Source organism: Labrus bergylta, chromosome 15, assembly GCF_963930695.1.
Source record: "Labrus bergylta chromosome 15, fLabBer1.1, whole genome shotgun sequence".
Classification (NCBI taxonomy): Eukaryota; Metazoa; Chordata; class Actinopteri; order Labriformes; family Labridae; genus Labrus; species Labrus bergylta.
This window is the reverse complement of record NC_089209.1, coordinates 27254277-27269924: the sequence shown is the minus strand read 5'-3', so window position 1 is coordinate 27269924 and position 15648 is coordinate 27254277. Positions and strand designations below refer to the sequence as shown.

The 15648-nt window shown below is 41.4% G+C and overlaps 1 protein-coding gene across 1 annotated transcript in view; it reads right to left on the bottom strand.

Moving 5' to 3' along the window:
• The window catches only part of LOC109991663 (adhesion G protein-coupled receptor F5-like), a 39551-nt gene extending 24815 nt beyond the window's left edge, over window positions 1–14736 (bottom strand). The window contains exons 1-9 of the mRNA XM_065964134.1: window positions 14514–14736; window positions 13302–13361; window positions 11955–12001; window positions 9575–9791; window positions 9268–9438; window positions 9117–9161; window positions 8875–8960; window positions 985–1043; window positions 130–401 (exon numbers count right to left, since the gene is read on the bottom strand). Of these exons, the coding sequence (XP_065820206.1) occupies window positions 130–401; window positions 985–1043; window positions 8875–8960; window positions 9117–9161; window positions 9268–9438; window positions 9575–9791; window positions 11955–12001; window positions 13302–13361; window positions 14514–14718 (1162 nt within the window). The 5' untranslated portion in view covers window positions 14719–14736. The remainder of the gene's footprint in view (window positions 1–129; window positions 402–984; window positions 1044–8874; window positions 8961–9116; window positions 9162–9267; window positions 9439–9574; window positions 9792–11954; window positions 12002–13301; window positions 13362–14513) is intronic.
• Between the last annotated feature and the right edge of the window lie 912 nt (window positions 14737–15648).

Below are 15648 nucleotides of genomic sequence, written 5' to 3'. Positions count from 1 at the left end.
TCAACACATTGTCAAAGTGTCATTCTCCAGTCTCATTCTTCAGGATCATGATGTAGTGTAAAAATGTCCTTCACATGTGTATAATGCTTATCATCAAATAAATCAAATAACAGAAGCTATTAGCTCTACCTGTAGAAATGTTGACATCAGAGATTTGTATTTGCTCATTGATGCTGAGAGGGTAGCTGATGTTTCTCAGAATAGTCCTCAGCTGATATACTTCTGTGACATCTGACATGTTCAACTCAACAGAAATCAGGTATTCATTCACAACAGGAAGAGCTGCAGAGACAATTTGAGGACAAAAGAAATCAGTTGAAATAACTGCTAGGCTATCAGCACCGCCCTGTTTCAGATTTTTTTTCTCCCCAATGTCGATATCGGTATCGGCCCCAAAGGTCCTATATCAGTTGGGTCCTAGCATTAAGTACAGTAAGTAATTGTAATTGCTTTAAAAACAAATGAATCTAAAGTGATTGTCTGCTGAAAAAAAGCCACACTCTATTGATGTTAAAAATACTTCAGCCAAGTGCAGTTTGAATGAGTGTTGTAATATTTAGATTTAGATATCTATTTATTGAATGAAACAAAATAAGAAGTTCCAGTTCTGAACAATGGCTGTATTTCCACTGACAGTGGTGAAATTAAAACACACACACACACACACACACACACACACACACAATAATGAACCTAATATTGATGAACACTTTAATGTAAATTTCAACCAGAGGGCTGTTATGTCGTCTCTTATTTCTAAAATAACATACTGTTACTAGTAGTTGTGGGTGACACTGTTGTTGTTGTGGTGGTCAAAGGTGTTGTGGCTTTAGGTGACGAACCTGCTAAGAACATTTTCACAAACATAAATGTTAATGTCATGGCCTTTCTACACCATGACCTGCAATTCACACATACTCTGTGAGCGCCGCGGCCCGTCAGCGCCACGGTTTTGCTCCGTCGGATGCTCGCGCCCACTCACACTGGATCCGTGTCTGGGACATCAGCGCAGCGGCGCGCACCCATGAAACATCAAAGGAGAACTACAAGATCCCGTGGGAATAAAGAGAAAAACATGCAAACATGTTGCTTTGTCTTTCTGAGGATGCATTGTTGTTAATTCGGTACCTCTTTTGATGTAATGTTGATAAAGTGATGAACAATACGATCGCGAGTCTGTATATTGTGTTTTATTTTGAGTCTGCTCTGAGTATGTTTGATTGTTTGGCTAGCTGGATAAACTGCTTCAAGCACGAAGAGGAAGGCCAGTATAGTGAAAGGATATCTTCTCATCGCTTCTGCAAATAAGGAAGTCCAAACTTCTCCAGTCTGCAATTAACATGGAAGAAACAATCCAGGCAGCAGTTCACTATGAGAAAGAAATGGAAGATTTAGAGGTTCGATCTGTGTGTTCTCGTTCATCACGATCATCCTCCAGCTCAAAATGCAAGTATGGTTTTGGCACAGGGACGTCCAAAGGCCAAGGCAGCAGAGGCCAGAGCAGCTTTCTCACAGACAAAAAAATGAAATAAAAGTGCAAAGAGCAAGGATTGATGCACTGTTAGAGGCACTGCAAGAAGAAAAAGAAAAAGAAGCAGCCTTCGCTGAGACTGCCCCTTTAGAGGCAGCACTCGAAGGCGACAATGATGACTTAATTGGAGAACCCAAAGTTTCTCCCCGTCAGCAAAGACAGCCCGACCTAGCCACTGAAATTTCACAGAAAACTGCAAAGGTTAGTCTGAGTGAACAGTTTGCCAAAAAGAGGAAGAAGAGATCAACTCTTCCCCACCAGAGCAGTTCAAGGGATTTTCACTGCCTCTTCATAGATACAAGCAGCCCACCACAATTTACCATGATCTGTCATTTCCCAGTAGTGGTGCAAGATTTGGTTACATATCTTGAACATACACACATACTCTGTGAGCGCCGCGGCCCGTCAGCGCCACGGTTTTGCTCCGTCGGATGCTCGCGCCCACTCACACTGGATCCGTGTCTGGGACATCAGCGCAGCGGCGCGCACCCATGAAACATCAAAGGAGAACTACAAGATCCCGTGGGAATAAAGAGAAAAACATGCAAACATGTTGCTTTGTCTTTCTGAGGATGCATTGTTGTTAATTCGGTACCTCTTTTGATGTAATGTTGATAAAGTGATGAACAATACGATCGCGAGTCTGTATATTGTGTTTTATTTTGAGCCGGATGCTCTGTGTGTTTCCTTGTCTGACTTCCAGTCCGGGCTGTCATATTCTGTCCAGCTTGACCCGTGCCTCCAGCGCACTCCGGCGAAAATACTCGCTGCGTATTTGAAACGGAGCATAGTGTAGTGCCGTCGGTGGCACGCGCCGGAGACGGACCGCAGCGCGCCCTGTGTGAACACAATGATTGACTAGAGTGGAAGCTAAGTACCGTATTTTCCGCACTATAAGGCGCACTTAAAAGCCTTTAATTTTCTCAAAAAACGACAGTGCGCCTTATAATCCGGAGCGCCTTATATATGGATCAATTGGTTAATTGGTTGATCCATACTGGTTGTACACGGCGCTCAGCGACACTGACTCGGATAATGACGAGAGGGAGCCGGGCATGTTGGATGCCGTACTCGCCCAACTGTTCAATTCGGACACTGAAGAAGAAGAATTCGAGGGATTCGTGGACGGGGAATGAACTGAAAAAGTGAGCTTTACGTGTTATACGTAACTGAACAATGTTGAGTTATGCACTAACGCAGGGGTGCCCAACCTTTTTTGAACCAAGATCTACTTTTAAAGTTACCAGTCTGCCGAGATCTACCAGTCCACATAGTGAGCCATAGCCTTTACCAACAGCCTACAAATGCATTTAATACTCACACAACAAGCAGAAAATAATAAATGAGAGTTCTGTAAAAAATAATGCAGACTACAGACTACAGCAGGCTGCTGTGAGATGATTTTGCTTTTGTTAAATTAGCTGCAGACACGGTGAGAGTGAACGGAGTAAAGTCCAACCGACTGTTTGACCGGGTCACGTGTGTTCCCACCTCGGTCCGTACGGATCACGGATCAACTGTGTGCTGTAGCACTAAAAGTAAAAAGTAAAAAGGTTCGCATGGTGGCTGGCGCTCCAGTGCAAGTGTGTGTGTGTGTGTGTGTGTGTGTGTGTGTGTGCGTGTGCGTGTGCGTGTGCGTGTGCGTGTGCGTTTGCGCTGTTTGTTGGTGTGTCTCGTCCCCCGCGATGCTCACAGTCATGACAGCAGAGAGGAGCAGAGAAAAGTAGCTGCAGCTTCATCAAATGCGCTTAATACTCGTAGCATAGTTTCTATATATGACTTTTTGGTAAAACATTTACCCCCCCGGTTTTACCTGCACGTCATTGCGCATGCCTGCACTCTCTCTTGCGCGCGCTCTCTCTCTCTCTCTATCTCCGCCGCTCGCTCTCTCATGCACGCAGCAATTTCATGAATAAATTAAAAATTAAATACACACAGGTCGGAAGTATACTTGGGCTCCCCACACAGGTATCGTGTGTGGGAAACAGTGCAATGAGATGAAATTGAAATCACTTTTCTATTTTACAATTGTATTTTATATTGACAAAACATCTCGTGATCGACTGAGAATCAGTCAGCGATCTACCTGTCGATCGCTATCGACTGTTTGGGCACCCCTGCACTAACGTTTGAATTAGCGGTATCAGACTGTGTTTCTTTTACGTGTTTACAACTGAACAAGGCTGGGAGATATTGTGAATATGCACATTAACGTTTGAACAACGATGAGTTATTGTGAATGCACTACGTATAAAACTACGTTTTGAGAGTTAAGAGAAACGTCAAAGAAATAATTTATTATTTGGGGAAATCGTCTTATGTACTTTTGTTTTTGTAGTTTTATACGTTACGTTTTATACGTATTTATATTTATATATTCACAATATCTCCCAGCCTTGTTCAGTTGTAAACACGTTCTATTCTATGCGCCTTATAATCCAGTGCGCCCTATATATGAAAACAGTTCTAAAATAGGCCATTCATTGAAGGTGCGCCTTATAATCCGGTGCGCCTTATAGTGCGGAAAATACGGTACAACATAGTGCGCAGCGCTGACGGACCGCGGCGCACACGGAGTATGTGTGAATTGGCAGTAAGACTGTTTCTATGCCACTTAACATTATACTGCCGCCTAGTGACACAGAGTATAAATGCAGATTTGGTGTCTTTCATCCACATGAGCCAAAAAAAAACTTTCTGCCTTTTCTCGGCCAAGAAGGCACCAACTTCAAAATTTATTACACATTTCTACTACATATATGACCCAATGTCAATACAGATTAATGTTTCAATGGGTGAAGTGTCCCTTAAAGGACAACGCAACCTTTCGGTCTGAGAGTCTGCTCTGAGTATGTTTGATTGTTTGGCTAGCTGGATAAACTGCTTCAAGCACGAAGAGGAAGGCCAGTATAGTGAAAGGATATCTTCTCATCGCTTCTGCAAATAAGGAAGTCCAAACTTCTCCAGTCTGCAATTAACATGGAAGAAACAATCCAGGCAGCAGTTCACTATGAGAAAGAAATGGAAGATTTAGAGGTTCGATCTGTGTGTTCTCGTTCATCACGATCATCCTCCAGCTCAAAATGCAAGTATGGTTTTGGCACAGGGACGTCCAAAGGCCAAGGCAGCAGAGGCCAGAGCAGCTTTCTCACAGACAAAAAAATGAAATAAAAGTGCAAAGAGCAAGGATTGATGCACTGTTAGAGGCACTGCAAGAAGAAAAAGAAAAAGAAGCAGCCTTCGCTGAGACTGCCCCTTTAGAGGCAGCACTCGAAGGCGACAATGATGACTTAATTGGAGAACCCAAAGTTTCTCCCCGTCAGCAAAGACAGCCCGACCTAGCCACTGAAATTTCACAGAAAACTGCAAAGGTTAGTCTGAGTGAACAGTTTGCCAAAAAGAGGAAGAAGAGATCAACTCTTCCCCACCAGAGCAGTTCAAGGGATTTTCACTGCCTCTTCATAGATACAAGCAGCCCACCACAATTTACCATGATCTGTCATTTCCCAGTAGTGGTGCAAGATTTGGTTACCGCCATAGCCCTAACACCAATAGAGATAATAAAACAGATCAATCTTACAGTCAAGATGATCGCAGAAAACCTTCTGCTACAGCTGACCTGGCTAAGTTTCTCGCAAAAAGTCAACTTATCACCACAGGTCTAACAAAATTTTATAATAAAGTGGAGAACTACTGGGCGTGGAAGTCTTCATTTTCCAATGCTATTGAAGGTCTTGACTTAACTGAAGCAGCGGAGCTTGTCCTGCTCATGAAATGGTTGGGGAAGGAGTCCTCAGAACATGTACGTCGAATCAAATCGATCCACATCAAGCACCCTGCAGCTGGGCTGAAAATGGCGTGGGATTGGTTGGAGCAACGCTATGGGACGCCTGAAGCAACTTTCCTAAGATATTAACAGAGATGCACAGAAGCTTTGAGACCTTGCTTTTAGAGATAGAGGCAGCTAAAGAGGATGACTTCCTACCTGGATTATCTCATCTGGACACTGCCAGAGGAATCCATCCCATCCTTATAAAACTGCCATACAACTTGCAAGATAAATGGACATCTATGGTTCCAGATATAAAGAAGACTACCGGGTATCATTCCCCCCATTTGTAGTTTTTGCTAAGTTCATCCACGATGAGGCTAAAGCTCAAAACGACCCAAGTTGTGGGTCACATAGCTAAGAACTGCAAGACAGCAATCACATGTACATAGTGCGGAAGTGACAGACACGTAGCAGTTCTGCATCCAGGCCCTGCTCCCTGGAAAATGAACCCACCTCCTCTGAATACAAATTATGGCGGGGAGGAGGATGAAACAAAGGAAGATGTCACACCAAGGTGCACAAAAGTATGCGATGAAGGCATGAGCTCTCGCTCCTGCTCAAAGATTTGTTTAGTTAACATGTACCCTAATGGTAATCGCAATGCAGCAAAAAATATGTACACAATCCTTGATGAGCAGAGCAACCCATCTCTTGCCAGATCTGAATTCTTCGACATATTTGATGACAACAGCGATCCATCTCCATACACACTAAAAACATGTGCCGGCATCACATAGACCACTGGAAGAAGAGAGTGCAGTTATATAATTCAGTCAAGAGACCAGAAAGTCAACCTCCAACTGCCTACCTTGGTTGCATGTGAGGAGATCCAAGACAACAGGTCAGAGATACCTACCCCTTATGCAACTTTGCATCATAGACACCTCAATCCTATCGCAAGTGAGATCCCTCCTTTGGACCCTAAAGCAAACATTATCTTACTGTTGGGTAGAGACATTCTCTGTGACCACAAGGTTCGCAAGCATTAAACAGCCCACATAATGCCCCATTTGCCCAGAAGTTGGACTTGGAATGGGTGGTAATAGGGAATGTATGTCTTGGTACAGTCCACAAGTCTTCCACAGTGAGCAGCTTAAAGGCATGTATTTTAGAGAGTGGTCGTCCAAGTTATCTGACCCCCTGTGTAGGTCATGTCCAGGTAAAAGAGAACTTCACATGGTCAGCTCATCAAACGCTTCCACAAGTGCAGCCCATTTTACTCAACACAACCTGGTTATCAGGGCCACCTTTCTTATCAAAGCCCCTCACTTCTTCCCCAGCACCTAACATGACGTTTGACCTTATTGACTCCACAGCAGATGCGAGATACCTCCTGTGATGTCGGTGCACATCACTCCGGCTTCAGAAGGTCAACTGGGAGTAAAGCGCATTGAGCGTTTCTCAAGTTTACAATCACTTGTAAGATTGAAGTCGTTGAGTTGTTAACCAGCTCCAGCTTCATCAATGCACTCAGGAGATTCTTATCTCTTTGTGGCGCACCAAAACAGATCAGGTCAGCTCAAGGTACTAATTTCATCGGGGCCTGCAAATAATTAATGATGAATGTACCAAACACAGACGTGGAAAGGTATCTTCAAGAGCAGAAATGTAGTTGAGTATTCGACCCACCCCATTAATCCCACATGGGTGGGGCGTGGGAACGTCTCATCTGCGTTGCACGCCGTATAATTGACACATGTTTTTGTAGAAGAAGTCTCTACATCTTACACAAGAACTTCTCACCAGATTAATGGCTGAGGTGTGTGCCATCAAGATTCAAGATTCAAGATTTAAGATTTTTATTTGTCACATGCTCATACAGATGTGCAGTGAAATGTAAGGACTGTTCCGCAAGGCCATTCAATAAACATCATAAACGGAATCATAAACGTCATAAACGGAAGACCCCAGATACCGGTCTCTTCAAATCCTGAGTCTTCACTTGTGCTCACACCAACCAGAAGACGGGCACTCCTCCTCCATGTGAGTTTGGAAAGGCATAGCTTCTCAAGCAGCAGTGGAAGCAGGTCCAATCCCTTGCCGACACATTCTGGGAGAGGTGGCGCCGTGAGTATCTCACCACGTTGCAAACTTGGAGCAGATGGCAGGACAGGGGACCCAACTTTAAGGAGGGTGATGTAGTCCTAATGAAGGATCTTCAATTGGGACGAAACGAATGGCCCATGGCTGTGGTAACAAAAGCAGTGTAGTGCAGATCGACTCACAAGGAAGGTGGAGGTCAGAGTTATCCGACAAGGTACACCTAAGGTTTTTTCCAGGCCGATCACTGAGCTTATTCTCTTCCAGGTTGTAGTCTAGTACCCGATGGAGTGGTCTGGTGTCTTTACAGACGCCAGGCGGGGAGTGTCATGGCCTTTCTATGCCATAATCATAAGACTGTTTCTATGCCTTTTAATGTTATACTGCCGCCTAGTGACAGAGTATAAATGCAGCTTTAGTCTTAAGTTAAGTTTCACTTTTGTTTTTGAGTAAATGAGCTCATGGCCAGTGCTGCAGCCTAACCTCAGTGTACACTGGAAGGACATTTCGGTTTTTGAAGGTATCGAAGGCCATATCCATAAGTTTTATGCTGTTTCGTGAATATTAAACAATTTGTCTGTTTAGCTGCTGATGGTTAGTGAGTTAACATGGATAATGTGCAGACTTACATAGGTTTTCATGGACATTTAAGTGTAAGATATACAGTACATTTTATGCTGTTTGATTGCATTTTTGCATTTTTACTTACCTCAGTTTTTGTGATAGTAATTTAGGTTGTAAGACAATCTATGTTTAAGAGCTTGTATTCATTTATACGTCTGTAACTGTTTGTGTTGTAGTAAACTTTCACATTCAATTCATGTCCCTCAGTGAACTTAAGGACAAAGCAACCTTTTGGTCTAAGAGTCTTCTCTGAGCATGTTTGTTTGTTTGGCTAGCTGGATAAACTGCTTCAAGCACGAAGAGGTAAGCCAGTATAATTAATGCTAACAATAGAAACTGGAATGATTAATGCTACGATGACTTAGTGAAAAGTTTCAGGAAATATCACTGCAGGAGTTTGTCCCATGATTTTAATAAAAACATGTTGGTTATTTAAATGACAGCCAAAAGACCTTCATCTTGAAATGGTCATTATATGACCTTGTCAGTTGTCCTTGACAGAGAAATTAAGTCAAGTGCAGAAAATGTAATTCATTTCCTTAATGTTGTGTATTTATAGACTATTAAAGAATATTTTTACCCTCTTCACCTGGTTGTTTTAAATGTTGTGTCTGCACGTCTTGTGTGCACATCTGTTTTGACATTGTTTGTTGAATCTGGAAATGTAAATTTACTATCATCTTCTACATAATACTGAGACTGAAACCTGTTTAGTGATAAAGTCTAGAAACAAATTGAGGTTAATTTGGATAATGAAAGAAAGTATATGTATGTTATCACAGTTTCACTAAAGATGAGTTCACATCTGTCATAATAAGTGATGATGAGTCTGGAATAAACAAACTACATCAAGAAAAATCCTGGTACCATTAATTGTTGGTGACATGGTCAGCAATGTTGTGTTCAGATGTGTTGAAGCACTCGGTGCTGAATCTGCAGAGAACATTTTTATCAACATATGTTAAAATGAATGATCAAGAAAATAATAATACATTCTAGGAAGTCACTACAAAGTGGCAAATTCCCAGTACAGTGTGCTTTAAAGTAAGTAGTGTGTGATTTCAGACACAGCCTTAGTCTCAGTCCTACTTGTAGATGATGGAGAGGATGTTGCATTAGGACACCATGTGAAGCCTGTCAGGGGGAAAGAAGGTAAAGTACATGAACTGCTATAAGAGAACAGGTTTGAAAGAAAAACATCTCTGTCTGATGATTTCCTCATCATGATCAAATAGCTTACTGTGGAGCTCAACAGACTTGCAATATCTTCCATCAGGGGGAATGGCATTGATGCATCCACATGTGTTATCAGTGATGTTGTCACATGATCCATACAGCACACACTGGTCACATGACCAACGATGCCCATCCTCACATCTGCACTGAATACCATTGCTGCTTGCAGAGCAAACTGGAGATCAACACATTGTCAAAGTGTCATTCTCCAGTCTCATTCTTCAGGATCATGATGTAGTGTAAAAATGTCCTTCACATGTGTACGATGCTTATCATCAAATAAATCAAATAACAGAAGCTATTAGCTCTACCTGTAGAAATGTTGACATCAGAGATTTGTATTTGCTCATTGATGCTGAGAGGGTAGCTGATGTTTCTCAGAATAGTCCTCAGCTGATATACTTCTGTGACATCTGACATGTTCAGCTCAACATAAATCAGGTATTCATTCACAACAGGAAGAGCTGCAGAGACAATTTGAGGACAAAAGAAATCAGTTGAAGTAACTGCAAGGCTATCAGCGCCGCCCTGTTTCTAATTTTTTTTCTCCCCAATGTCGATATCGGTATCGGCCCCAAAGGTCCTATATCGGTTGGGTCCTATTATTAAGTACAGTAAGTAATTGTAATTGCTTTAAAAAAAAAAAGAATCTAAAGTGATTGTCTGCTGAAAAAAAGCCACACTCTATTGATGTTAAAAATACTTCAGCCAAGTGCAGATGATATTAGCAGCCGTGTTTTACAACCTCTATTTCTGCAGGACTCAGGACTGTGGATTAACATCTTGGTTACTTTTTACCAAGAAACAAAGGAACTGATTAATGATTTAAGTCTCCCTCTCAGACAGGCTCTAGAAGACAGGATATTATAAACTTTTACAATGCCTTGAGTAAACAACCAAGCAGAAACAGAACACTCTGCTATGTATGAATTGACCCCAAAGACATGAACTGTGACCCAAACCAGTCTCTGCAAAGTCGTAAAAATCTACCATCTGTTGAAGTACTGCTGAAGAACTGAATTAAACCACAGCGTTTAATTCTGCATCAAATGAACATTTATATCTTTCTTAATCTAGATATTTGTAATTGTCATATTGAATGTATTGTAATCATCTTTTTAAACTCATAATCTGATGTTTAGTTAACAAATAGGAATTAATTCAATTCCCATAGGAATTTGACATGGAGCGCTATTGCTATCTAGTGTTAGAATCTCCATGAATATGTAACCTTCATAATTATACATTTAGATGTGTTATAAAGCATACTCTTTGATATTAGCTATATAAGGTGTTATCTAAAGACACCAACTTTTTTTCCTACTTTATTGATATGTCTTATTAAGAATGTTGACTGTATAACATGGTTTTGTTCACATACAGGCTGGGATTAACTGAGGATGTTGTGGTGTTATTTTCATCTCAACATGAATCTGATAGAAATGCTTTTCTAAATATATGACGTGAACCTACATCAACGTGGATCTGATAGAAATAACATCGAAATGAATGTATGGTGATGTATATATGCTTAGATTCTTTTTCTTAATCTTATTGAGTAAACTCGGTTTAATTTAAACAATTGTCCTCCGGTCAGAGTGGGAGTAACCCTTCGGCGGCCCCCCTCTCCTGCAGCTGATAAAAGTTCAGACTCAGCTCAGATCTAGAATTGCCAAGTACCTACTCAATCTGTCAGTAGTCAGTAGACAGTAGGCAGTACCTACTATCCGTGCTGAATACTATTTAGTACCTACTATTCAGTAGGCGCGCACAGTAGGCAGATATTTGTCCCTACTGTGTCCCTGCGCATACACAGTCAGGTAAACAAAAAACAATATCACAATGTAAATCAAGTAAAAGACAGATTAAATAACTAAAAAACATACAGTACATAAAGAAAAGTACAAATGAAAGACAGTAATATACAGAATATAAAGTAAAATAATCCAATAAAGATGCATTTAAATAGCGAAATCATTATTCAAATAGAGGGGGAAAGGTTTTAGAATAATGCAGACATTTGTTTTATTTTCTGTTGTTAATTAAAAGTAGCGATTTCAGTTCACTTTAACTCTAGATTAAAAATGTATTAAATTAATCCACGCTCGTTTGTTTTGATTTGGAGGCGGACGTGACGATTTACGTTTAATTTCGCACAGCACTGTGGGTGGTAAAATACAATTCATTTCCTGAAAGCACGCATCCGATCCATACTGCATAAAACCCGGAAGTTAGTATCCATACTGAAATGTTTAGTATACTAAGGTGGACCCAAAAAATATCTACTGAATGACCATGAAAGTTCAGTATACTGAAACTCCCTACTGAATAGTACGTACTTCTTCTTCCACTTCTCTTCGGACTTCAGTTCGAATCACTTCTTTTAAGTTTGTGCCGTAGAGATGAATCTCTGCCAAACTTTTATTCTTAGCGCACATTTTTGAAACTTCAATTATTTTGGCTCAAGCAAGGCTTTTGAACTTTCTTCTCAAAAGTCTTGACTCTTCAATTTTGAACGCCAATTTCTTAATTTAGATTCATCAAGATAGCCATCAGGTTAATTTAAATTGGAAATCGACACATCAAAAGACTCTAAAATATTTTTCCTGTTGGATCCACTTCGAGCTGATGACGACACAATCACGAAAGCTGAACTGCCATTCCACCTCTATCCTAGCTGCACACTCTGACCCAGCTGCTGTGGCATCTAATCTGGCCCGTGGACCTCTCTGGTAGTCCTGGAAGGGACAACTTGTCGGAGAATGAAACGGGACCAGTCGGCAGAGTTCATCCGAACCACCTCACAGTAAGAGCATTTGTTTCGCAGTGGGTGTTGAGAGATTAGTTGTGAGTCGTGTCTATTCAGAGCTCCTTTACATCCAAATAGAATCCCAAAATTAATTCATCAACTTTTTCTCCTTCAATAATTTGCTGATTAAGTCAATCAAACAATATCGCGTTTTAGCTCGTTATTAAATATATAATGTCACCATACATTATAATTGCATTATCCCGATCATAAGAATCATATTCCTTATCTGTTTCATCGATATACTTCATTGTTTAGCTTACTATTTCTATATTAAATTTTACTCATAAAATAAAATTCTGAACTTTGTCTGTGTGTTTTCTGGTTTAAACATTTCTAGAACTTATTTCCTCCAAGATATGAAACTGACCGATTAATTAATTTGTACAAGTAATATTAATGTCCTTACTTTGTAAGGCGGTGCTCCGAGGTTAAATAAAGATATAATATCTTAATAAATTAATTACGCTACATAAGTGCAGTTTGAGTGAGTGTTGTAATATTTAGATTTAGATATCTTTTTATTGTATGAAACAAGTGTGAGGGCACTCAATATTTCGGCTCTGTGAGAGTGGTGAGAGAATCAACTCACTGCAATCAGGTGTGTGTGGCCCTGATTGGCTTTGATTAAGCCCAGGTGTGGGGAGTTTTCAATGTACCCTGAGTCTCCAGTGCTCTGTGCTGACTCATTATCTCACCTTCAGAGGTAGTGAGAGGTTCTCCCTGTGACTTTTCAAGTTGTCGGTGTATCTATAAACACCAATTCAGAACTTTGTGTGTATTTGATGTCAATTGCCTGTTTCCCAGTGTATAACTTGGGGTGCTGGAGAGTTTGTTGTTACTCCAGCCTTTTGGGTTATCAAAGGTATCCCAGGCAGCCTTTGCCTTTCGTTTCATGTTTTCTGGGTCTCGTGGACAATTTTGGTTTTGAGTCAGCTGCTTGGTAGCAGTGGTTTAGTTAATCCTTTTCGGTGCATTATTTAGGTTAGGAAGCCTGTTGTGGCTTTATACAGTTTTGTTGTTTTTTCTCCCCTTTCCAATCTTATCGCTATTGCGATTTTGTGGTTATCCCTCTGGGATAACTTTGAGACACCACTGGGTCCGCACCTGCGTCTCAACCCCCCCCCTTTCCTGACAGTAAGAAGTTGCAGTTTAGAACAATGGCTGTATTTCCGAAGTGTTTAAATGTTTTTATATTTTTAAGAAATACATTTACAGGTATGACTTGCCTGTTTCAGTCATTGTTGTAGAAGTTGTGTGCACAACTGTTGTAACAACTGCAGTTAAATCTGGAATGACAAATACATTGTTTTAATTTTCACACTGACAGTGACTTAGTGGGGAAATTAGAACACACACATGTATTGAGGCTATGGTCCTCCGAGCAAGCCACTTTCCCGCATGTCATTCCCCACTCTCTCTCCCTGATTTCCAGCTCTATCCACTGTCCTATCTCTCCATTAAAAGCACAAATGATAATAATAATTAAAAAATAATAATAATCCACGCAGTCCGAGTATGTATACCAACAACGTCACTTGTGACCCCTGGATGAACAGAGAGAGGCTTTATGTTCTGGTGTCACCTGGGGCTATGTTCCTGTTTGCTTCTCGCTTGCAGTTTGCATTAACTTACAAAACTTTAGCCGCAGCTAATTGCATTAACTTGAATCTACTAAATCTTCGAAGGTACCGTTGCTAAAAGCCTTGTGACCGTGTCGGTCAGAGGAGAGAAGTTTCGCCCTCCAAGGGCTGCGACAGCCGTCCCTCCCTCCTTTATTTTGGTTATTTTTTCACTCTTCTAAAGAAGAAAGGGATTGCTCTTTTTTCAAGTCAAGCTTCTGCTGGTGTAGGTGGCATGCGAGCCCCTTCCCCTGCTTACAGCTGTGGTGTCCACGCCAAGCAAACTGGTAAATTATTTCATTATTCGATTCATTGTCGCAGCCTCTGCAGGTGAGTGCGGTGCTGATTAAAATGGTTTGAATAGCAGCAGCTAACTGGTCCTCTGTGTCAAACCCTTGCCGTTGTAGGCAATGTCCGCGCCCCCTTCCCACAGATTACGGTGTTATAAGACTAGTTGACGGTCCAGGGCACTGTATTAACAGCTGGTCTCTCCCACCTCTGCTGTGCAGGCGTCTTTATGCCCCCTTCCCTCAGCTTACAGTGAGTATATTAGGGTAGTGTTACGGTTGCAGCCCCGCCCCACCTCTTTGTGTGGTATATTTTGAGAGTATCCTGTGACTGTGTGTTCAAATTGACTTCAAATTCGAGTATGTATTCATACTCAAGGCCATCTGGGCAGTAAGGGGGAAAAGAATCAAATACACTTGATCATGCAATGTTTTCCATATCGAAAAAAAAAATAATAATAAAACATTCCAAAGAAATGTTCAGAATGTTCAGAATGTTCAGAAGTACATCTTCAAGCTTTCAATAACTCACCCTTCTTCAAGTGGCAGAATTGCCCGTTGGATGGGATACTGTTGATACACTCACAAGTGTCGTCAGTCATATCACCACACATTGTGTATGAAATGCAGTTTTCATATGACCAGATATACTGATTCTCACATTTGCACTGGAAGCTGCTACCATTTCGGTGGCACACTAAAAAACAAACACATAAATTAACATGCAAGTCAGACATCTATGTTGTATCTCTGCTGTCTCATGAGCAGGACAGGGCCTTGATATATTTAACCTAATATGTTGGACACAATTTGTAGAACTGCTCGATCATGGCAAAAAATCATCATCAGAATAATTTTGTTTGATATTGAGACCATGATTATTAATAATAATAATAATAATACATTTTATTTAAAGGCGCCTTTCAAAGCTCTCAAGGTCACCTTACAGAGCAGAGATAAAAAAACAACAAAGTAACAACACAACGATAGAATTAACATTAAAAACACAAATGTACAGGATGTAAAGGAGTTATGAGAACGGGTGGAGAATGATCAGACTGAATATGCCAGTTTAAAAAGATGTGTTTTGAGATGAGATTTGAAAATGGAGAGAGTGTCGATATTATGGATTTGTGGTGGGAGGGAGTTCCAGAGGTGGGGGGCAGAGCGGCTGAAGGCCCTGGACCCCATGGTGGACAGGCGGGCGGGTGGTGCAGTGAGTTGAATGGAAGAAGAAGACCTGAGAGTGCGGGTAGGTATGTTGATGTGCAGGAGTTCAGAGATGTAAAGCGGAGCAAGGTTGTGGATGGCCTTGAAGGTGAGGAGCAGAATTTTGAAGGTGATGCGATGTTTAACCGGGAGCCAATGAAGCTGCTGTAGGACAGGGGTGATGTGATTAACAGAGGGCGTTCTGGTGATGATGCGAGCGGCAGAATTCTGGACCAGTTGAAGTTTGTGGATGGACTTGAGAGGGAGACCAAAGAGAAGGGAGTTGCAGTAGTCAATGCGGGATGTAACCAGGGTGTTGACAAGGATGGCAGTACTGCTGGGAGTGAGGGATGGGCGGAGGCGATTAATGTTACGTAGATGGAAATAAGCAGACCGGGTGACGTTATTGATGTGAGCTTGGAATGATAGTGTGCTGTCAAGGATGACACCCAGACTCT